The sequence below is a fragment of the Emys orbicularis genome, chromosome 1, assembly GCF_028017835.1.
Source record: "Emys orbicularis isolate rEmyOrb1 chromosome 1, rEmyOrb1.hap1, whole genome shotgun sequence".
Lineage (NCBI taxonomy): Eukaryota > Metazoa > Chordata > Testudines > Emydidae > Emys > Emys orbicularis.
In genome coordinates, this window is record NC_088683.1 from 253,283,616 (window position 1) to 253,308,202 (window position 24,587).

Consider the following 24,587-nt stretch of genomic DNA (forward strand, 5'->3'; position numbering starts at 1 on the left):
GTGAGCATCAGGCTCACCGGCAGCAGTTGTCTCTGGTCGTGCTCTTGTGTTCAAGCGTTGTGCACGCCCCCAGAGAAGAGACGCAGACAGCTACATGGAAGGGACAGGGGCAGGGACAGGGCTGTGGGCAGTACAGCCATGCCAGAGGAGCTGCCGGCGTAGGGAGCTGGCTCTTGGGAGAGGTAGCCCCACATTCTGCAGTTCCCGGGAGAGCCCTGCGGTTCCGCGGATACCGATTTATATACACCGATATAAATTTGTATCCATGCAGGACTCTACAGACTTAAAGGGCATAGTCAATTTTAAAATCCTAGCCAAGATTTTCAAAAATTAAACTCCAAGTCCACACTTATAAACCTAGATAAAATGCCAATCCTGAAGAGATTCACATACATCAATAAGATTATACACATGAGTGAAGTTGAGCAGCTTCATAAGTCTTTACAGGCTCACAGCTTTAATTACCTGCCTAAGTATGGACTTAAGAGCCTGCTTTTAGGTAGCCATTTTTAAATTCTTGGCCTCCATGGTGTAATCAAATATATTTATGTATGTTATTAGTGCCACTCCATTATTAAAAAGTGAAAGATTTTTAAAATCTATTTTATTTGTTATTTATAGTCTGTTTACTATTTGGATTTTTCTTGTCTTGGACAATGAAAATTAAGTCATTTCATTTTTGTTTATTTTCACTTTCATGTTCTTAGCCCTGCAAAGTTTGGGTTTCAGACTTGCAGGGGAGTTTAAATTAACTGTTTTCAGGGGGTTGGTTTTTTTTTGTTTTTTTTTTTAAATATTATTGTGGAACATTCCTCTTGGACTTTGTTTTTACAAAACATGAATTACAGGCTATTTCAAGTGGACAGTGTTCCTTTAAGTCAGTTGAAACAAGTTTAATGAAAATGAGGACTACAATGTCTTTGGGGTGAATTTAAGGGGAAGGTAAGGACATCTCTCGTTCCTAGGAAATCACTAAGTTCTATAACGAGTGACTAATGGCTTGATTCTGCAACCAATCTCTACACGATACTCACTGCAATCCAAGTGGTTGCTCAGAGAGAAGAGCAATTGTAGGATCTGGTCCTTAAAAAAGGGAACGCCTAAAAGTCGCACAGTTTGGTACTGGAGATGTAAGGAGACTTTTTCAGTTGGATTCAGTAGGCCCTACATCCAGTTTGCCAACTCTTCACAAAGGAATCTACTTCTTAAAGAGCTTTATAAGCAAAAGCACAATATCTTTTATAATCAACTAAGACACCAGCCCCTTCCCCTGGGCTATATCTACAATACCCACCGGCAGCATGTAGCACATGTGTAGCTATACCAGGGGTCGGCAACCTTTCAGAAGTGGCGTGCCAAGTCTTCATTTATTCACTCTAATTTAAGGTTTCGCGCGCCAGTAATACATTTTAACATTTTTAGAAGGTCTCTTTCTATAAGTCTATATTCTATAATATATAACTAAACTATTGTTGTATGTAAAGTAAATAAGGTTTTTAAAATGTTTAAGAAGCTTCATTTAAAATTAAATTAAAATGCAGAGCCCCCCGGACCGGTGGCCAGGACCCGGGCAGTGTGAGTGCCACTGAAAATCAGCTCGTGTGCCCATAGGTTGCCTACCCCTGCACTAGAAGGTAGACATGAACCGCCGGCTAAAAAACAACCCAGCCAATATTTTACCCAGAACCAGGAGCCCCTAGACAATATAATTATGTGGCCACAAATTGCCACCCAATTCTGGTTTATTTTTTATTTTTATTTAACAGTGCTCTAGACATTACGTTTTCATTTTAATAAAGTCTCTAGTTCTTATGACTATGAAGAAAACCTTCAAATTGTTAATGGATATAAAGCAACCTACTGATGCCTGCCCGAGTCTGCACGCAACCTGAAATAACTTAGTGAGATGTGAACTGTCCTATGGCGCCTAATGATAGTTATTGTTGGCAACTGAATTATTTTAATGGCCCCATTTTAGTTGAAACAGTGCGCATCATTAGTGTAGCTGCAGCTACTGAGATGCATTGGGGCAGCTAGATGCTACCAACAGTTGATGGGGGTGGGGAACATGGAAGTCAAACATCTTTTCTGCCACGATATATAATCACCTCTGCCGGAGAAGGAAAAAAGAAATGCATACATCCCAACCCATCTAATAAATAAATAAAAGTCTAAAACTACCTCCTGCACACCCAAAACTAAACTCGGTCACATGTCTCTCTGGTGGGTATCTAAAGCTCCAATTGTCCCCAACCCAAATGCCAAAGTCTCCAGCATCATCCCAGCCAACTTCTATAGTGAAGCTACTTGTCAACAGGAAGATCTGCACCACACTGAAAATAAAAAATGTGGGCTAGCATAAAATAAATTGAATTTAAATACACACAAATTGCCCACAGAAAACTAATGAATAGACTGAACTGGGCAGCCAGGAGGAGACGACTTGGGAGGGGCCATGTAATTCTGGGGCTTTACAACTTAATTCAGGTCCAATGAGCCTGAATTAAGGGTTCTTTTCAATAATTATCTTAATATTCTCCCATCTATTTTTATGCTTCCATCCAGGATCTTAGAATCCAACATGCTCAGTACTGCACAACACACAATATTAGAGCACTATCTACTTGCACTCAAAAGATATTAGGTGCTATACAGAAACGAGAAGAGTTCTCCTCCTGGAGAACTTCTTAGTTATACCCCACACCAAAGGTTCTCAACCAAGGTCTGGGGCCCCATGGGGGGCCACAATCAGGTATCACGGGATCTGCCAAGCAGGGCCAGCATTAGACTTGCTGGGGCCCAGGGGGCCGAAAACCAAAGCCCCACCACATGGAGCTGAAGCCCGGGACTCTGAGCCCTGCAACTTGGAGCTGAAGCCGAAGCCTGAGCAACTTAGCTTCGCAGGGCACTGGGCAACTGCCCTGCTTGCTAGCGCCTAACACTGGCCCTGGCTTTTATATGCAGAAAAACGATTGTTGTGGCACAGGTGGCCCATGGAGTTTGTACAGCATGCTGGGGAGGCCTCAGAAAGAAAAAGGTTGAGAACCCCTGCCCCACACCACTTCTAGACCATGAACACATTCGGTCTTACACTGGATTTTGTACATCACTGAGTAATACAAGCAGCTCAACACAAAAATAACTGAGAAGAAAAAGTATAAGATAAATATTCAACAGTTATCAAGCATTCTTAAAACTACAATACCTACCTGGGGAAGTGAGGAAGCAAATTGACAGAGCAAGACGGGTACCCAGAAATCACCTACTACAGGACAGGCCGAACAAGGACAATAACAGAACACCACTGGCCATCACATACAGCCCCCAGCTAAAACCTCTCCAGCGCATTATCCACGATCTACAACCTATCCTGGAAAATGATCCCTCAGTCTCACAGACCTTGGGAGGCAGGCCAGTCCTTGCTTACAGACAACCCCCCAACCTGAAGCAAATACTCACCAGCAACTACACACCACACCACAGAAACACCAACCCAGGAACCAATCCCTGTAGCAAACCTCGTTGCCTACTCTGTCCCCATATCTACTCTGGCGACACCATCAGAGGACCCAACCACATCAGCCACACCATCAAGGGCTCATTCACCTGCACATCTACTAATGTTATATATGCCATCATGTGCCAGCAATGCCCCTCTGCCATGTACATTGGCCAAACTGGACAGTCCTTCCGCAAAAGAATAAATGGACACAAATCGGACGGAAGGAATGGTAACATACAAAAGCCAGTAAGTGAACACTTCAATCTCCCTGGTCATTCTATTACAGATTTAAAAGTCACTATCATTGAACAAAAAAACTTCAGAAACAGACTTCAAAGAGAAACAGCAGAACTAAAATTCATTTGCAAATTTAACACCATTAATCTGGGTTTGAATAGGGACTGGGAGTGGCTGGCTCATTACAGAAGCACCTTTTCCTCTCCTGGAATTGACACCTCCTCATCTATTATTGGGAGTGGACTACATCCACCCTGATTGAATTGGCCCTGTCAACACTGGTTCTCCACTTGCGAAGTAACTCCCTGCTCTCTATGTGTCAGTATATAATGCCTGCATCTGTAACTTTCACTCTATGCATCTGAAGAAGTGAGGTTTTTACCCACGAAAGCTTATGCCCAAATAAATCTTAGTCTTTAAGGTGCCACCACACTCCTTGTTGTTTTTGTAGAAACAGACTAACACAGCTACCCCCTGATATTCAACAGTTATGTTATAAAGGCTAAGATCAGTAAGTGAACCCAGGTATCATGGACAAGGCAGTTTGAACACTATCATTAGGGTGAGGCCCATCAGAAGAAATATTGCGCGCAGGTACATCATGTTCGCTAGGGCCCCATTCCCTTCCTTTTCTTTATTTAGACAGGAGTTAGGCTTTTTGGGGGGAGGGAGGGGTGGCCCAGAGCTCAGGACCCTGGTACAACTGTCCCCCCTCTCGGCAGCCATGATGAGGTGCCCCCCAATGCTCTCTCTTATTGGGTTTGATTTGTTTTTAAACACTGTTCTGTGTAAGTTACAAGTACAGCTACTAAGCGGCTGAGCCATATGTTTGCTGTTCTGCACCATCAGCTGTGTGTTGGGAGAGGTTTTCCCCACCACGGCAGGGCAACTTCAACTTCAGAAAACAACACACGGGGGGCGGGGGAGGCACTGAATTTTTCAAATGCTGAGTAACCCGGCAAACGCGCCTGGCGATCTCCTGCCAAGGGCACACCTGCTTCTGGGACCCGGGGCTGCCCTCGGTACCCCCTCCCCTGCCACTCTAAGGCAGCACATGGGCCAAGGAGGGCCCCTACCCGCCCCCCAAAACTGCTCCAGGGCAGAGTCAAGTAGCTGGGCGGGACCTAGCCGGGCTGCAGCGCCGGGCACAGCTGCATGCACCGCAGCCTGCCGCTGCTGGGGAGGGCAGAGGGGCGCTGCGCGGCGGAGCCTCCCGCCCGGGGCCCAACGGGAAGCGCAGCTGCAGCAGCGGCGGAGCGCGCCCCACTCACAGGCCACGTAGGCGGCGAGGGCGAGCGCCATGAGCAGCTTCATCCTCCGGCGGTCGATGGCGGTCAGCAGGCGCAGCAGCGGGCCCGTGCTCACCATCCCCGGCGGGGCGCGCGGCGCGAACTCCGCCCGCAGCAGCAGCCGCCGCCGCCAGCCAGTTCCTGCCCCAGCCTCGGCCTGGGCGCATGCGCAGGCCGGCGTCGCTCTCGGCGTGAGAGGTGTGTTCTGCGGGAGGAGGCTTTGCTCGTGTCTCAGCGCGCCTGCGCGGGGCGGGCACAGCGGGGCCGCGTGATCGCTGCGCCCGCGCGCCGCTGGCACTGGAGAGCTGGCGGGTGCTGCCCGCTTTGGACCCGGGCTCTCAAATTCCAGCGCCCCCGCTCCCGGGGCATCAGCCCCCCCGAGCCCCTGGTGCATCCCCGCCTTACAGCGCCATGAGGACCTGTGTCTGCCCCATGGAGCCAGCCTGTCTTGTCCCAGCCCCAGTGATTTTACTGCTCCAGGAGAGAACAAAAAAAACACACCCAAATAATCCAGACGCTGCAGCGCCCGGCCGCAACAGCTCTGCAAATACACTCGGGTCTGGCACCTGCTGCATCCCACCCGCTTGAAATGGAGAAGCACTTTTAGCTGCTGTCCGACTCCAGCAAAACAAAACAACTACAGCGTTGCGACTACAGCGTTGCAACCTCCTGATTTTGGTCCCCAGACAGAGCCCGAATGTTATTGCCTAACTAAGACATCTCTTTTACCATTTGGAATGCACCTTAAATATCCAGACTCCAAAACATGCTGGGCTAACAGCATGTATCTGACCCAACAGTTCCAGTATCTGGCCTGGTTTATACTAGTTGCACTTTGCTGGCATAGCTATGCCGTTTATATCAGCAAAACTGCTTTTTACCTGTAGAGCAGGGGTAGGCAACCTATGGCACGCGTGCCAAAGGTGGAACGTGAGCTGATTTTCAGTGGCACTCACACTGCCCGGGTCCTGGCCACCGGTCCGGGGGGCTCTGCATTTTAATTCAATTTTAAATGAAGCTTCTTAAACATTTTAAAAACCTTATTTAATTTACATACAACAATCGTTTAGTTATATATTATAGACTTATAGAAAGAGACCTTCTAAAAATGTTAAAATTTATTACTGGCACGCAAAACCTTAAATTAGAGTGAATAAATGAAGACTCGGCACACCACTTCCGACCCCTGCTGTATAGTTTATTCCAACACCACCTCGGTGCAAAATAAGCATTACCGTCAAAAGCGCAATTTTGGTGGCATAACTCTCCACCCTATATGTTTCTATTGTCTCACCTACATCAATCAGAGACTACACCTCATCAACACCATTAACTAACATAACTTAACACTAAACACTGATCTTGTTGACTTTTTTTAACCCCAAATTTCGCTAAGAACATATCTAGCTGTTCCTACTGCACCAAAAACAACCCAGATCCTTTTGCAAAAGTACCCCAAAAACCAGCACTAGTGCAACTAGTCAGCAAAAGTTTGCAGTGTAGACCTGGCCTCTGAATACTAGAACCTGCTCAATTTTAGAATCATTTTGATCACAAACCCTGAAAATTAACCATAAAAAAAGAGAGAACATGCCCAAATAAATTTGTTAGTCTCTAAGGTGTTACAAGGACTTCTCCTTGTTTTTGCTGATACGACTAACATGACTACCACTCTGAAACCTGAGAGAACAAGTGTTACTCCTAACTAGTTCATCAGAATAACCTGCCCCCCATCCAACACATCATGGGACAAAAAGTCCCTCTACCCCTACTTTAGCACCTGTATTCTGTTGGATCCAGCTAATTTATGACTGTACACTCCTCAGTTTTATAGTCCAAATTTAGTACAAAATATGTAGTTCTAGTTCACCAGAATAATCCAGATCTCAACATACAGTGGCACAACACACTGCAGCACAAATCACAAAGAAAGACTGGAAAAGCAAAATTTCTGGAAAGACGAGACTCAACAACTAGAGGGTGTCAAGTATCAGAGGGGTAGCCGTGTTAGTCTGGATCTGTAAAAAGCAACAGAGAGTCCTGTGGCACCTTTAAGACTAACAGATGTATTGGAGCATAAGCTTTCGTGGGTGAATGCCCACTTCGTCGGATGCATGCATCATCTGTTAGTCTTAAAGGTGCCACAGGACTCTCTGTTGCTTTTAACAACTAGAGGAGGTGTCAAGAAAACAATATATGAAAACTATATTAAATAAGGTTAAGTTGTATGGAAACACAATCAGGCCAATGATGTAAGCAGTAAGAAACGCTACCAGTGAATAAATAACAAATGCCAAAGCAGTGCTGGAAGTATGGAAAGAGCCTTTTGACAAAGTACTGAAAGCTATAGTTCATCCACATGCAAGCATTCTACACCTACTAGATGAATGGGGCAGCTTTCAAGGCAGACTGGACCACCATAAGAAGGGGAAATAGAAAGAGCAGTGAAGCAGTTAAAAATGGAAAAGCTGCTAGAACAGACAATATAACAGCTGAGCTGCCAAAGACTGTTGGATTATCAAGGCATTAGGAAAAATATATAAGAAGGTGTGGGCACAAAAGGGGGTACTGGATGACTGGCTAAAGGCAACAGTTGTATCGGTCCTGAAGAAAGGAGATCCTGCCGATCCAAATACTTATAGAAGTATAAGATTATGATCAATACCAGGAAAAATCTTGATGAAAGTTATTGTCAACAGATTAAGGCTAGATTTAAAGGAAGTAGTAGGCAAAGGAACAGTGTGGCTTCGGACCAGGCCAAAGTTGCATTAATCAGATATTCATGCTCCCACAGTTGATGGGGGGGAAAGTGAGAATGAGGATGTTTGCTGTTTTCATCCACTTCACAAAGGCATTTGATTCAGTTTGGACACGAGCATTATAGAAATAATAAAGTCCATCCTTTCCAGATAGGATAACTGCAATTATAAAAGTCATGTACAGAGACTTCTGTAGTGCTGTAAGAATTGGTGGAAAATTAAGCAATTGATTCAAGTCAAAGTTTGATGTAAAATAAAGGGGCATAGAATCACCATTGCTTTCCATTGTGTTTTTAAATTGGACATTAAGAATGGTAGATAAGTTGGAGGGCATGACATTGGGTGGCCTAGAGTTAAGCTCTTTAATTTATGGAGATGACTTCATACAACTGGCAGACATGTTTGAATTAATGATGATACTCTTTCTACCTTGGAAAATTGGTGTAGTCGGCTTGGACTTACAATAAATGCCTAGATGATGAAGTGGTTGTATCTTGGAAAATAGATAGTGTTGGAATGAAGCAGTAGTGAAGTCATAAAACAACTAAAATCTTATGTGTACCTAGGAAGCTTGATCAGTGCCAAAGGTTCCATCTAGGATGACGTTACTAGGAGATGCACTTTAGCTACAAGTGATGTACAGAAACTGATGAAATTATGGATTGATAAAAACATTATGTTTGATACCAAGTGAAAAGTTATTTATCAAATCAGAACAATTTTAAGACAAATTTTAAAAAGTTAGAAGAAGGATGGGATATAAAGTCAGGGTCCAGGATTGGCTGCAGTTGAAAAGATAACGATGGTGGGCACACGGTAGAAAACAAACAGATGTTAGGATGCCAAAGAAAATAATGCAGACACAACCAAGGTTATCCATCCTAGACGCTGACCACGGACTAGGCAATGGGACATGATAGGCAGAGGCATGACCAGGCTGGGTTTAATAGAGGAACAAGCCATGGGCAGGAATGAATAGTGATGTCACACTGCTCCCTGTGTCTGTAAAGATGCTCTGGGATGAGCATTCTTCCTACACAACTGAACCTTCCCAACCAGCAATACGATGACCTTCACTACAATCTCTGGGAGCATAACCGTCCCCATATGCACAACTCACTCAACTCCTCCAGGAACAGCCAAGAGGAATATACAGTCTTTCATTAATGGAGTAGTACTTAGGTTTAATTATTTAACTCTGAGACAGAGAGTGATTATTGCCATTTTACTAATGAGGATTCTAAGGCCCCAGTCCTGCAAACACTTACTCATATGCTCTGTCAATACAGCTGTGTGAATAACTGACTTTTTGGTTCACTGGCAGTTAAAAAAAAAAGTTCAGATCAAACAGAAATTTGGTAAATTGAAAGAGTTGAAACATTTAATGTGGGTCAAATGAAAAGTTTCTTATGTTTTGGGGCATTTTTAACCATTTTTTAAATAAAAGCAAAAGAAATGAAGGGCTAGATTCACAAAATCAAGGTGGAGAAAGGGTGCCCCCCCATACCCTAGTGCTTAGGGTACTTACCTGGGATGTGAGAGACCCAGATTTGAATCTCAGCTCTGAAACAGGGACTTGAACCTAGGCCTCCCCTTCCTAGGGGAATGCCCTAACTGCCAAGCTATTGGCTAGTCTGGGGTGGGGCTCTCTCAATCTCTCCTGCTGAAGCTGTTCCACTTTGTGTAAATTACTTGAAAAGTTATTGGGACAGAGAGAGAAAGTAAGAGTGAATCTACAGCCCAGTGGTTACAACCCTGAGCTGGGAGAGGGGACACCCAGTTTCCAGTCCCCGCTTCAATAATTTGTGTCTGCAGTTATTTTGTTTTGTTTTGCCTGCAACAATTTGCCACAATGGATCCACTTTTGCAAAATGTTTCAGGCGACCTGAATCTGCATTTTTTCGTGAAAATTTTTTTTGGCCAAAACATTTCACTCAGCTCTACTTGTGAGTAATGTAATGTGTGTAAAGTTAGCTATTTAGCATGAATGAGCATATCGGAATCTGCTCCGGAGAGATTAGGGGTACATCTACACAGCAAAAAAACAAAGCAAAACAAAACCACAGAAGCAAATCTCAGGGGGTCAACTAAAAATAGCAATGTAGACATTCGGGCTTGGGCTGAAGCCTGAGCTCCGAGATTCTCCGCCATTGTTTAGTTTCCAAGCCGAATGTCTACGCTGTTATTTTTGGTGCTGCTGTATGAATCCCACGAGCTTAAGTCAGCTGATCTGCGCTCTGAGACTTGCTGCCATGGGATTTTTTTTGCTGTGAGGACGTACCCTAGGTGACATACCGGAAGCCGGGGGGTGGTGCTGAAGAACTAACGTTTCCTAACTCCCAGTCCTGTGTTTTGTGTTTTGATGTACTTATTGTTTCCTATGTAGGGAAAAGAAAATAGAGATAAAACAAAACCTTGGGCCAAATTGACCTTTGGTGTAATCACAAAGAGCTATAGAGTTTTATACCAAGGATAAATATGACCATCAGGGATTAAGCTGGGAAAATTCGCATGAGAAGAAAGTACTTGCCCCTATGGGATAAATCAGTATAATAGACTCAAACTTTTCCTCTTTCCAGGACTTGGTCCTGCAGTCCTTACTCAGGCAAAACTGACAGTAAAATAAATGGGAGCACCAATTGCAGGATTTGACTTGCAAAAATGAAGGGGGAAGAATGGGAAGGTCTCACTGAAAGATTTTCTCAGAGAAATAGTCAATTAATACTAAAATAATATTACGTAGCTCTCATATAGTGCTTTTCATCTGTAGATCTCAAAGCTGTTTAATAGATTACTTTTATTTTTCACTAGGCAACTGCCTATAAAATCATAGTAAGTGGCAATCTTTAGGCTTACCTACCTGAAGACCTCAAGGCATCTACAATTAACAGCATTTCTGTAACAGTTTTCATTTTCACTGATGCCAATCAGATTACAGCAGTGTAATTAGCCAGCTGTCTCTCCAGAATCATGGAAGGTGATCTGCTTCCCTGCCTGGATTCATGAGGCCTCTCCCTGCCTCATGGGAAGGCACCTGTCTGCCCTCATTGGCCTCTCCCTTCCCTCTCCTGGCTCTGTGTAAGGATTCTGGGAATATGAGAGACTGCACTGCTACACTCTCCCATGTGAGCTAGGAAACAGTGGGCACTGGGCTCCCAGAACCAAATCAGAAGGAACCACAAGGCTAGTGCACGAGACAAGGAAGTGATACACAAAGCACCAACACATGTGCTAGTAATAACGTAATTAGGAAAAAAGATATTACAATTTTCCTTTCGTCTCTGCAATGAACTCTGAACAGGCAGAGCTCTGGGCTAGTACAGAGGCCCTCGGGGGTTCTGCAAAGGCACAGGGGTCCACTTGCATGGGGCTTATTTTCAAAAACCGTTAGGTACTTAGGTACAGGGCATAAGGCATTACCTGCAACTAGAGCTGGTCAAAAAATGGGAACCTTTTTTGTTAAAAATGGTCTTTTTCTTCAGCTTTTTTTGACATTTGAGATATTTTTAGAGCAGTTCTACTTGTATCAATAGGGGGGAAAGTGACAAAAATATGAGTGATAATGTGTCTCATAAGGCAAAACTCTTGGTCTAGTTGTTATCATTTTCTGAAGACAAACAAAAACAGAACACTCAATTCTGGGAACTGATTCAATACTTCAATATTAGAATCTAAAAAGAAAAAAGTACTGTTAAGTACATTACCGAATTTGTATTTATTATTTGGATTGTGGTAGCATGGAATAGCCCCAATCAGGATAGAACCACAAATGTACTAGGTGCTGTACAAATACAGAATAAAAACCTATCCCTTGCCCTGAAATCTTACCATCTAATTAAGACAAGAATCAGCAAGTGAATGTAAACAATCAATCAAACAGAATGAACAGTGAAGGTAGGACATGGGAAGAGTAACAAGAACATGTATTTGCATAGGCCAGGCAGGTGCACCAATAAACAGGTTGGAATTAGTTAAAAAAAAAAAAGAATAAATAAGGTATAAACAAATAACTAAAATACATTCCAGAAGTCTCTATCCCACCTACCTATGAATAGGAATATGTCCTAGTCAACATATTCATAAATGATCTGGAAAAAAGGGGTAAACAGTGAGGTGGCAAAATTTGCAGATGATACAAAATTACTAAAGATAGTTAAGACCCAGGCAGACAGCAAAGAGCTACAAAAGAATCTCTCAAAACTGGGTGACTGGGCAACAAAATGGCAGATGAAATTCAATGTTGATAAATGCAAAGTAATTCACATTGGAAAGCATAATCCCAACTATACATATAAAATTATGGGGCCTAAATTAGCTGTTATCACTCAAGAAAGAGATCTTGGAGTCATTGTGGATAGTTCTCTGAAAACATCCACTCAATGTGCAGTGGCAGTCAAAAAAGCAAACAGAATGCTGGGAATCATTAAGAAAGGGATAGATAATAGGACAGAAAATATCATATTGCCTCTATATAAATCCATGGTACGCCCACATCTTGAATACTGTATGCAGATGTGGTCGCCCCATCTCAAAAAAGATATATTGGAATTGGAAAAGGTTCAGAAAAGAGCAACAAAAATGATTAGGGGTATGGAACAGCTTCCGTATGAGGAAAGATTAATAAGACTGGGACTTTTCAACTTGGGAAAGAGACAGCTAAAGGGAGATATGATTGAGGTCTATAAAATCATGACTGGTATAGAGAAAGTAGATAAGGAAGTGTTGTTTACTACTTCTCATAACACAAGAACTAGGGGTCACCAAATGAAATTAATAGGCAGCAGGTTTAAAACAAATAAAAGGAAGTATTTCTTCACACAACGCACAGTCAACCTGTGGAACTCCTTGCCAGAGGATGTTGTGAAGGTCGAGACCATAACAGGGTTCAAAAAAGAACAAGATAAATTCATGGAGAATAGGTCCATCAATGGCTATTAGCCAGGATGGGCAGGAATGGTGTCCCTAACCCAGGGGTGGGCAACCTATGGCATGTGTGCCGAAGGTGGCACACGAGCTGATTTTCAGTGGCATTCACACTGCCCAGGTCCTGGCCACCGGTCCAGGGGGCTCTGCATTTTAATTTAATTTTAAATGAAACTTCATAAACATTTTAAAAACCTTATTTACTTTACATGCAACAAAAGTTTAGTTATATATTATAGACTTATAGAAAGAGACCTAAAAACGTTAAAATGTATTACTGGCATGTGAAAACTTAAATTAGAGTGAATAAATGACTCGGCACACCACTTCTGAAAGGTTGCTGACCCCTGCCTTAGCCTCTGTTTGCCAGAAGCTGGGAATGAGCGACAGGGGATGGATCACTTGAGGATTACCTGTTCATTCCCTCTGGGGCACCTGGCACTGGCCACTGTCGGAAGACGGGATACTGGGCTAGATGGACCTTTGGTCTGACCCAGTAGGGCCATTCTTATGTTCTTATGTACCTGGTTTCTATCAGTTTCCCCTAGGCATTACAATGTATATGGTATTGGGTTAAGTTTACTTCCTTCTATAGATGTTAAAATCCTTTATATAGAGTGAAAACAGAAATCTATCCCCACCAACCTCAACAGGAAGATTATTGAAGGCTCCCAGGGGTGTTTTGAAACTTACATGCTGTACTGTCACATAATACTCAGTGCAATTTCAGAAATCGCCTGGTAGTCTTATATGAACAAAGCACCAGTTTCTCATAAAGCATCTTTCCCCTAAGGCGACAGAAGACAGCCCCATACATTTTCAAAGAGTTGCCTGAGATTTAGAAATACCATTTCCACTCTGAAAATGTGCAGGAACCAATACAAGAGTCTTCCATATTCAGGTTTGAATGAAGTGACAAAGAATTTAAACACGCCATCCTGAACCACTGATTACAGAAACCTTCCAGCTGCGATACAAAAAAAGTCCTCACCTGATCCAGCGAGGTAACTAGCTTATTTCTGTAGGCAAACAAATAAGCTACCATTCACTACTATTGCACCTGTCTTATCTTTTCTGAGTCTTAAAGGGACTTTCAATTGACATTGTTCTGCCCTGAAGCATTCAGGAGGTTTCTATGGTCGGTGACTTTGGACTGCTTTAATTAGGGTTGGATTCTGCCATCCTTACTCATGCTGGAGGGGAATTAATCTCTATCCTATGGCACCGTGCTAGCTGCGGTAGCATAAAGCAGCCATAGAGTAAGCACAACTCTCCCTTTCCCCCTATATATCCCCAGCACAGGAGGCCTTCAACAAGAGCCTGCATATTCTGGGGGTGGAACAAGGTCACACGTGTCAGAAACAGAAGGGGGAATGGCTGAAGCATCCTTCTGATAGAAGCCCTATGCTGGAACCTGGAAATGTAATACAAAGAGAAGCATGATTATATTTCCGTGACCTACCCCTCTAGGCCTTTATGAAGGCGGCGCTGGGGTAGCTGCAAACAGAGGAATCCCTGGTAGCATGGCTCCAGTGGAACTGTGCTTGCCAAGGAGTATGGCTAAATTTGCAAGAGGCCAGTACTGCTGTGGAGGCAGCAGTTCTCTGCACAGATAGCATCATGCCCTCCTGACAGGGCCGAATTAAATTTTTGTGGGCCCGACGCCAAACATATTTGTGGGCCCTCATTGGGGAAATAGGGCATGTGATGGGGGGTGGTCCGAAGAGCGAGGGGGCAGTTGGGGGCAATGAGGCGCAGTGCAGCGGGAGTGGCCCCACTCAGCCCAGCACAAGGGCACTGTTTACAAACCCACAACTGCTAAAAGCACATTGGCCCGCCCAGCCCTGCGCTGCCAGCGTGCCCCTTCCACACTGCCTCGTGCCCAATGCCCTGCCCTTATGCCCAGCACCCCCTCACCCAGAGACTTCCCCCACAGATCCCTATGCCCAGCACCCCCTCGCCCAGAGATCTCCCCCACAGATCCCTATGCCCAATGCCCCGGACCCGCTATGCTGAGCACCCCCTGCCCAGAGACCCCTTCCGCTGACCTCCCACCACAACTGCAAAGCACCATGCACACCATACCCCCTGCCCAGCTCCCCTACCCACAGATCCCCTACTGTCCAGCACCCCCTTCACAGTCCCACCATCACAGCTGTACAGCGCTCCATATTCCTAAGGGAATTCTGCATCAAATTCTGTGCATAATATTTTAAAATTCTGCAAATTTTTTTTTACAATAAATAAATGTGGAAGCTCCACCATGGCAGGGGGAGCACAGGCCACTGGCTGCATGGAGGTGGGAGAATACCCTGCAGCCGCCTCCCTCCCCCCCCCCCCACCCCAGGACAGGGACTTGGCAGTGAGACTGAACCTGACCCTGACCCAGCACAAGGGCCAGGCCTGCCACAGAAACACCCTGGGGCCCTGCCCCTTTTGCGCCAGGCGCACCAGATGTGCGCAGGGAGGCTCAGCCTGGCAGCAGGATCCAAGTGCAGAGGGACCTTGTGTGGGGGGATCCAGATGGGGGTAAGAGGGTTCTGTGGGGGCAGTCTGGGGGCAGGCAGCTCAGTGGGGGATCTGGATGCACAGGTTGGTTCCAGGTGCAGGGGCAATGGGAGTCTGCAGTGGGGACCAAGTGAAAATGGTTGACGCTCAGCAGGGGGGAGGGGATCTGGGTGCAGGGGAGGTGTGGTTCATTTGGGTGGGGGTCCAGGTGTAGGTGGTTGGGGCTCAGTGTGGAGGGTGTCTGGGGGGGGGCTCATCAGGGTGGTACAGATGCAGGGGAGGCGGGGCTTGTCAGGGTGAGGGTTTGATGGGCCTGCTTAACAGGGGAGCCCAGCTTCTGCCAAGGAGATCCACATGCTGGGCCCCCGTTTCCCCTTTCCCCTTCTCTTCCCCATCCCATGCCCCTTCCCCACTGCTCCATCTCCTCCCCAGGCTTGGGGGGCAGGGCGGAAACCGCCCCCCAGCATGAGCTGGCGGAGCGGGCTGGGGCCAGGTCGCTCCACTTCCTGCCGCCCGGTGATTGCAGGGCAGGCCCGTGGTGCCATGGCGCCAGGCCCAGAGTCAGAAGGGGCCCCAGCCAGCCTGATCCCACGGCCGGCTGAGCCGGCCAGGAAAGCTGCCCCACCCCTACTCCACCCCCGCCCTGCCTCTTCCCACCCCTGCTCCACCCCAGCCCCGGCTCTTCCCACCCCTGCTCCGCCCCAGCCCCACCCCCACCCCCATTCCACCCCTTCCCCTGAGCAACATCCCAGGGGATTGCAGCAGGGGTTGGACACGCCCTGCACTCACAGGGCACTGGGAAGTGGAGTGACCCAGCCCCAGCCTGCTCTGCTCTGCTCCCATGGCTCCCAGCCTTGGAACTGGGGGGCAGGGGGAACGCTCCCCAGCACTCACCAGTGGCGCGCAGCGGGCTGGGGCCGGAGTCACTCTACTTCCCGGTGCCCGGTGAGTGGAGGGCGCGCCCAACCCCTGCTGCAGGGGGATAAGGCTGGCCGGGGCCCCTTCTGACTCTGGGTCGTGCACCATAGCACCATTGGCGCCATGGTAAACCCAGTACTGCCTCCTGAAGATCTCAGAATAGCTACTGGGGCAGATCTTTATTTTCTTCCACACAGGGGTGCAAACCCTGCCCCCATGCATGGAGAAATGTAGAGGAGGCTCTTCAAGGGGAACCTCACAGAGTTTCCTGCCCCATATACAGTCTTTCCCTCCCATCAGTTTGGTTTCACTTCCTTGGTATCAGTGATGTCATAATCCTAGTTGTTTTCCATTCATCTGTAGAGTCTTCCAGTAAAAACAGGGTTAACAAGACTTGAACTTCTAATGCAAAACAAGCAAATAAATGCACAAACCCAATTCTTTTTTCCTTTGCAGATCACTTTTAAAGAGTTAATACTTTTACTGCTCTTCTGGGCTCTGATCCGGCAAAGACTTGTGGACATTACATAACTTTACTCTTGTGAGTAATCCCTTTGGTTTTAAAGTTTCCAACAGAACTACTCATATGAGTAAAAATACTTACATGGACCAGACTGCAGGATTGGGGTCCTTCTGTGTAACCTTATTTTCTTTTGCAATTATAGCCGAAGGGGGCAGGAGGCAGTTATGCAGCATCAAATTTCAATTTTAAACTGGGGGGGGAGCTAAGAAATTTCTGATAAATTGTCCGGTTGATGATCAGGTTTTGCCAAGTAAATTTCCATGGCTGCATTTTTAAAGTTAGTTTACGGTACGAGGTAAACAGTAAATTCACCTGGTGAATGCCTGTTAAATGATTTTACAAGTTTCAATCAACTCACTGTTAAAACCAAAAGGGAAACCCCTTTATTTTTGTTAAGTTGGTATAGAACAGGGATCGGCAACCTTTGGCATGCAGCCTGTCAGGGAAATCCGCTGGTGGGGCTGGAAGGTTTGTTTACCTGCAGCGTCCACAGGTTCGGCCGATCGCAGCTCCCACTGGCCGCGGTTCACTGTTCCAGGCCAATGGGGGCGGCGGGAAGCGGCGCGGGCTGCAGAATGTGCTGGCCACCACTTCCCGCAGCCCCTATTGGTCTGGAACGGCAAACTGCGGCCAGTGGAGCAGCGATCGGCCGAACCTGCGGACGGTGCAGGTAAACAAACTGTCCCGGCTCGCCAGTGGATTTCCCTGACGGGCCACATGCCAAAGGTTGCCGATCCCTGGTATAGAACTTGGACAACCAGAGACATCAAAGGCTTAATGCATTGCTGGTGAAAACAAGGACAACTCCATTGACTTTCAAAATATGTCAAATCATTGTGAGAATTTATGTAAATATTTCTATCTGTCTTTGAATGCTGGTTTTTATGTCATGCTCATCACAGGAACTAAGGTATTATTAAATAATCACTCACTGCTTACTGAAAGTAAACTGAATAAAACAGTCAGGGTCTGATCCAGTACCTGGGTGTCAGATGGGGCTGTTTATGCATGAACAATTATAATTATATAATAAATCATCTTTATGCTAACTCTATAGGAGCTTTTTATGAACAAACCCAATATCACACGTGGCAAATTATTTGCTCATCTAGGTCCTTAGCAAAGCTAAGGAAGTGCAGTTTGAATCCTTATTTTGAAAAGTACTTAAGCATGCGCTTCGCTTGAAGTCACTGGGACTAGAGCTGGTTGGGAATTTTTTGACAAAATGATCAATTAGTCAATACTGAAACTGTTCATGGGAAAAGGTTGGTTCTGAAAAATTTCCTATTTTGAAAAAGTTTTAACATTTTTGAAACATTCCATTTTTACATTTTCAAAACAAAAAAGCTCTGTTTTTCTTTCCAAACAACTTTGTTTTGAAATTTAAGTTGATTTACAGTAAAAAAGTTTAAAAGTGTAATTTTTTTTTAAAAGTCAGTGAAATTAAAATGAAATATTTTGAAATTATCAGAACAAAATGTTTTGATTGACCCAATCTATTTTTTTTAATATTTCCCGTTTGCAAAAAATTTTGAGATTGACTTTTTGTCCTGATTTGGCATGAGAACATTTTTTCAAACTTTCAAAAATTCTCCTGCGGTGAGAAAACTGTTTGCTGCCCATCTCTAAATGGAACTTAAACATGCTTTACTCTAGAAACATGCTAAAGTGTTCTGCTGAATAGGGATGGACCTGAGTTTGGGCCTCAGTCACTAATGCTTGCTAAAAGTAAAATTAAAATGTATATTTAGGCTGGTGATTGCAACAGAAGCATGGTCGAAGAAAGCAGATCAAAGAATGCCAGCATCCCAGGAGAAATTACTGGGATGCCAGAAGAATGAAATCCAAAAGAAAAATGGAAAGTGACAGAAGAAAGGGTGAATAAAAAGTTGTGAAACAAGGAAGCAGTCACTGAATACCATAAAGCAAATGCTTTAATTATTAATGTTTCTCACTACAAACACAAGCAAACAGACAAACCCCAAAACAAACAAAAGGCCTGAGAACAATGTCAGGAAATAAAGGGAAAAGATCTAAAGTAGGACTTAGAGCCTTATTGAAATCCACACCCAGTGCTACACAGCATTTATAAAAGGAAGAGAATATTTGTACAGACAGAGAAAAAGAGCCATTGGCATTCACGTTAAGGATCTACAGAGTTCAATGGAGTTGCACCCACTTTCAACAGCAGTGAAATTGGACATGGGGATTCTAATTATTTTGGGGAGCTGGGTCCTAATTTATAACACTTTTCTACAGGCAGCACAGTAGTTACTTCAAGCAGCTTTGGTGTGGTTGTATTTTTAACACTTCACCTCTCAGTCCCAGCCAATGAGGGATGAACTGATAACATTATAAAAGTGTAAGTAAAACCAGTTTTGTATGCAGTCTGTCTCAGTCCAGCCATTTGACTCATGGATAATTTATTACATGTTGATACTCCTGAGGGCATTTTGCACCAAAAAAATAAAAATTCTGTGCACAATGTTTTAAAATTCTGCAAAATTCTGCACGTTTTATTTGTCAATAAATAAATGCAGAGGCTCCAGCATGGCAGTGGGGAGCACAGGCCGCCGGCTGCATGAAGGTGGGAGATCACCCTGCAGTCCCCCAATCCTCCACCGCTGGGACACAGACTCAGTGGTGAGGTTGCACCTGACCCTGACAGAGCACAAGCCTGGGCCCGTCTCAGAAACACCCTGGGGCCCTGCTCCTCTGCGCCAGGCGCACCTGGTGTAGGGCAGGCAGGCGAAACCAGTTGGATCCAACTGTGGAGAGGCTCAGTGTGGAGGCATCCAGGTGTGGGGTGAGAGGATTCTGTGTGGGACAATCTGGGTGCAGGCAGCTCAGTGCGGGGGTCTAAGTGTGGGGGATCTGGATGCCCAGAGGTGCGGGGGGGGGGGGGGGGAAGAGTTCCAGATGAAGGGGCAATGGGACTCTGCAGGAGCTTCCAGGAGAAAGTGGCTGGGGCTCAGCGGAGGGGTCTGGGTGTGGGGACTCAGCAGGGGGTCTGGGTGCTGGGGGAGTGGGGCTTGGTGGGGTGGGGGTCTGGGTGCAGCTAGTTAGGGGTCAGTGGCATGGGGGTCTGAATGTGGGGGCTCAGGATGGTGGGCCTCATCAGGGTGGGGGTTTGAGTTCAGGGAGCTCAGTGGGGGGTGGTCTGGGTGCAGGGCTGTGGGTCCGGAGGCAGGGGGCCTGGGTGCAGAGGGCTCCAGATGTGGGGGTTGAGATTCAGTGGGGTGGGGTTTGGAGGGCTAGGGGGGTTCTGGACGTATGGGTGAGACTTGACAGGGGTGTCTGGGTATGGGAGGTTCAGATGCACAGGTGTTGGGTGGATGGAGGAGCAGCTCCCTGTACAGTGACCCCACCCTGAGCAGCTGAGGAGCGATGGGGGCAGGAAGCAGGGGAGGATGCTGAGCTTCCTGCAGCTGGGGGAGATTTCTGAGGGTGGGTCTGACATACATAAGAACATAAGAACGGCCGTACTGGGTCAGACCAAAGGTCCATCTAGCCCAGTATCCTGTCTACCGACAGTGGCCAATGCCAGGTGCCCCAGAGGGAATGAACCTAACAGGTAATGATCAAGTGATCTCTCTCCTGCCATCCATCTCCACTCTTTGACAAACAGAGGCTAGGGACACCATTCCTTACCCATCCTGGCTAATAGCCATTAACGGACATAGCCCCAGCCACTCCTTGCAGGGGAAGATGAAATCCCGTCCTCTCCTGCCTCCAGCCCAGCCGGGACTAGCAGCTGATTCCGACTCAGGATAGAAGCCACTGGCTGGGGTGTCCCCAGCCCTGCTGTGATTCACCTCTCTGCCAGCTGCCTGAAACAATGTACCTGCACAGCTAGGGAGTGGTGTGTGACTGCTCTTGCAGCTTCCCTTTGCTTCCCTGTCAGAAACAGGGCCGGCTCCAGGCACCAGCCCACCAAGCAGGTGGGGCGGCACCTGGAGGGGGGCGGCGCGGCGCTCCGGCCTGAGAGCGGGTCCGCGACTGGGCTTGCCGCCCTCCCCACGGCGCTCTGGCCGCCGGGGAGAGCGGAGCCGCGGCAGGCTCGCCGCCCTCCTCCCGGCGCTCCGGCCACCGGGGAGAGCGGAGCCCCGGCCGGGCTCTCCGCCCTCCCCCCGGCACTCTGGCCGCCGGGGAGAGCGGAGCCCCGGCCGGGCTCTCCGCCCTCCTCCCGGTGCTCCGGCCGCCAGCGGAGCCGCGGCGGGCTCGCCGCCCTCCCCCCGGCGCTCCGGCTGGTCGGGGAGAGCGGGCCCGCGGCCGGGCTCGGCGCCCTCCCCTGCCACGCTCCCGGGGGGAGGGGGGGCGGCAGGAGGCTTTTTTGCCTGGGGCGGCAAAAAAGCCAGAGCCGGCCCTGGTCAGAAAGTAATTTTTCTGCAGGGAAGTAAAGAAATCTGTGGTGGACATGAATTCTGCACATGCACAGTGGTGCAGAATTCCCCCAGGAGTAATGTTGAATAGCATGTTTTCATTGATTCTCTTATTATATGTTTATAAATACAAAATGATTGTGACTGACGTGGAGCTGCTCTCACAATTTATGAATACTGAATACGTTATTGGAATGTTTACTGTCTGAATATATTGGTTTAGCTTACTAGGAGGCTGTAAGAAAAGATAAGCAGGAAGGAAAAAAAATGGCTCAAGATAAGCCAATTCTCCACAAACCCTTGAGGATGATTGTTAAGAGACAATGCCAGGGCAAGAAAAAGCCTGGGAACACACAAGCTCAAAAGAACTAAAGTGAGCTTTAAAAAGGTTCTCTCTCTCAAAAGAGAGGAGGAGGAACTGACTAAGGCCTTGTCTACAGTTGCCTATCCTTGTGATGGCATGTAGAGTACAGGCACTACACATGTAGCTAAATGCCACAGTGAACAGCAGGCTTCATCCACACTTCCGGAGGTGCGTAGCTACACATGACAGTGAATCAGCAGTGGGGAAAGATTCCAGGAGCAAGGAAGTCCTGGCTAGTGGCACAGCTGGACCCCGTGCTCGTCTGTCCTCCATATTCCTCCCGCCAGGCATCTGTGGCTCAGGCTTCTGGGAAGTATTAACGGTGGCATGCAGGGTGTGGGAGGGAGTGCGGGGTGTGGGAGGGGGTGCGGTATGCAGGAAGGGGCTCAGGGCAAGGGATTGGGGCAGAGGAGGAGTATGGGGTGTATGAGGGGGCTGAGGGCAGGGAGTTGGGGTGCGGAGTGCAGGAGGGGGCTCAGGGCAGGGGTACAGGAGGGGTGCGGACTGCGGGAGAGGGCTCAGGGCAGGGGGTTGGGGTGCACAGGGGTGCAGGGTGCAGCAGGGGGCTCAGGCCAGGGAGTTGGGGTGCAGATGTGCTTCGGTCACAGTTGTGAACTCTACTGTGCAAGGGTCACAGAGAACAGAAGCGTCCCCCTCCAATTAAAACCCCCATGAATTTTTGAAATGCCTTTTCCTAGTTGTGCCGCATGGTGAGCACATCTCTATCTGCTCTCCGTTGTTGTGCGCAACTACCCAGCTAACCATGAGATAGACAGGAGATATTGGATCTCCTGGGCCTGTGGGGAGAAGAGGCTGTGCAAACACAGCTACGGACCAACCCTACGAGCAGATTGCTCAGGGGATGCATGAGAAGGGGTACAACAGGGACCAGCAGCAGTGCTACATGAAAGCTAAAGAACTTGGGCAGGTATACAAGAAGGCCAGGGAGGCCAACAATCAATCTGGTGCCAAACCGCAGATCTGCTACTTTTACAAAGAGCTGTGTACCATACTTAGCAGAGACCCCACTCATGACCTCCAGCCCTCTGCCCCGGCCCTGCATACCATTTCCCCACCCAGATGTGGCCCTCGGCCCAAAAAGTTTGCCCACCCCTGCCTTAGAGGCACAGCATAAACTCTCAACCCTGTCTTCACAAATCATGCTCTAGGATAGCTTTTTAGATGATATGGCCCCATCCACACTAATTGCTGCAATTTTCCTTTAAAGAAAATGTAACATATGAGAATTAGTATAAACAGATTGCATCCACTATGCAGCATCCAGTTGAGTCATTGTACAAGCCAATAAATTAGTATTTAAAAGGTACAGTTGAAAAAAATAAAGTTTAGATTTAAGATGATGGTGTTTTCAACAAAAACATGATCAAGCTCAGCAAGACAGCGAATGACAGCCTCCAGCTCTCAGAAAGTAGTAATCTAAAGGCTGGTCTACACACCTTTTGCACTGTTATAACTTAGAAACAGATATAGTTAAAGCAGACCAATCCCTAGTGGGGATGCAGTTATACTGGTATAAAGGTGCTTATATTGGTATAGCTTATTCATGTTAGGGCTCCAGACAGGGAGCTACAGCAGCAGAACATTTTAAGATACTCATGGTTACAGAACAAGCAGTGACATTGGTTGATTCTCCCTGTTCTGGGTTGAACCCCAAAACTTGAAAGTATGTCATTATCCTCAACCCTAGGACACAATTCAAAAAACTTAATTTTCATTGATCCAGGCTTTTTTTTTTTTTTTTTTTTGCCATTCCTCTTTTAAATTTTTCTGTATTAAGATTTTGAATTCCTGTTTACTCAAGGATATTTCTATGTCAATTCTTCCATTTCTTGTAGCACTTGTAGTGGCTTTGTCTGGCATTTAGTCCCATTATCTCAATATGCACTGGAATCCAGGCTAATGCTACATGTATCCCCATCCATACTAACTCTGTTATTAGAAATAGAATTTCATTGATTAAATCACTTCTGTATACAGAGACACCATTTTTTATTCCCGTGAGGTCTGATATTGAGTCCAAAGAAATGACCGCTGCTGCTGGGCATACATCCCAGATTCGGTTTAATGCTAGCATTATTGCTACTAGTTCAGCTGTCATGACTGCTATAAAATTGGATATTCTTGTAGATGTACTAATTCCAAATGTTGATATACAATATGCTGTCCATACTCTTCTTGTTTTTCTTTTTTGGACCCTTCTGTATATATTTGACAAAACTCCATTTTTCATCTATATACTGGTACACTTCCTTTTTTATACCTATTGTCTCCTTTTTGCCCTTAAGTTTATAAAATAAATCTAAATCCACATTTGAGTATGTGGCTTTCCATCCATAACTAATTTTCCCATTTAGCTTTTCAACTCTTGCATTCACATTTTAACCCGAATGGCATGTGGTATTCTGACATAATTAGAATGGCACAATGCTATAGTTTGCCTATGGTACTTTCATCCTTGCAGTTCCCGTTAACTTTCTGGGCCAAAGTAGGTCCAGTGGTTTCATTCATAGTGTAACTGGCATTTCACTAGGAACTATATGTAGCACACACATAGGTGTTGTAATAAATGCACTACATAGTGCCTGTGGTTGTATTAAATCTAATTTAAGTTTCTGATTTTGATGCTGACCAAAAGTTTGGCAGCCATAGAGGATAACTGGTCTGATTAAGGTTCTGTATACTATAAGCAGTGTTTTCTTATCTGCCCCCCATTTAGTCTCAGAAATACTTTTAAGCAGGTTGACCTTCCTTTGCTTTTATCTTTAATATAGCCTATATGATCTTTCCAAATAATTTAGTACCAAATATTACCCTTAGAAATTTAAACCTTTTAACTATATCTCTTCTCCATGCAGATACATTTTACATTCCTTTGCAGCTCTCCTTTTTGTAAAGAGGAATCCTTTGAATTAGCAATGGAGAACTTAAACCCCAGGCGCTTTCCCAGACTGAAGTCTCTCATAATGCTCTGTTGAGTCTCTGTTCTGCTACCTCAATATTCCTGCTCATAACCCGTAAAGCACAATCATCTGCAAACAGAGTGACACCTACCCCATCATGGATTTGTTTTGGAAGATCGTTTATCATAATATTAAATAAGGTTGGACTGATACCGCCTCCCTGTGGTGTAACATTTTTAATATTAGATATATATTTGACAC

The 24,587-nt window shown here is 46.1% G+C and overlaps 1 protein-coding gene across 1 annotated transcript in view; it reads right to left on the reverse strand.

Annotated features, from left to right (window-relative positions):
* The window catches only part of UXS1 (UDP-glucuronate decarboxylase 1), a 104,444-nt gene extending 99,315 nt beyond the window's left edge, over nucleotides 1-5,129 (reverse strand). Inside the window, exon 1 of the mRNA XM_065400699.1 lies at nucleotides 5,011-5,129. Within this exon, the coding sequence (XP_065256771.1) occupies nucleotides 5,011-5,107 (97 nt within the window). The 5' untranslated portion in view covers nucleotides 5,108-5,129. The remainder of the gene's footprint in view (nucleotides 1-5,010) is intronic.
* Between the last annotated feature and the right edge of the window lie 19,458 nt (nucleotides 5,130-24,587).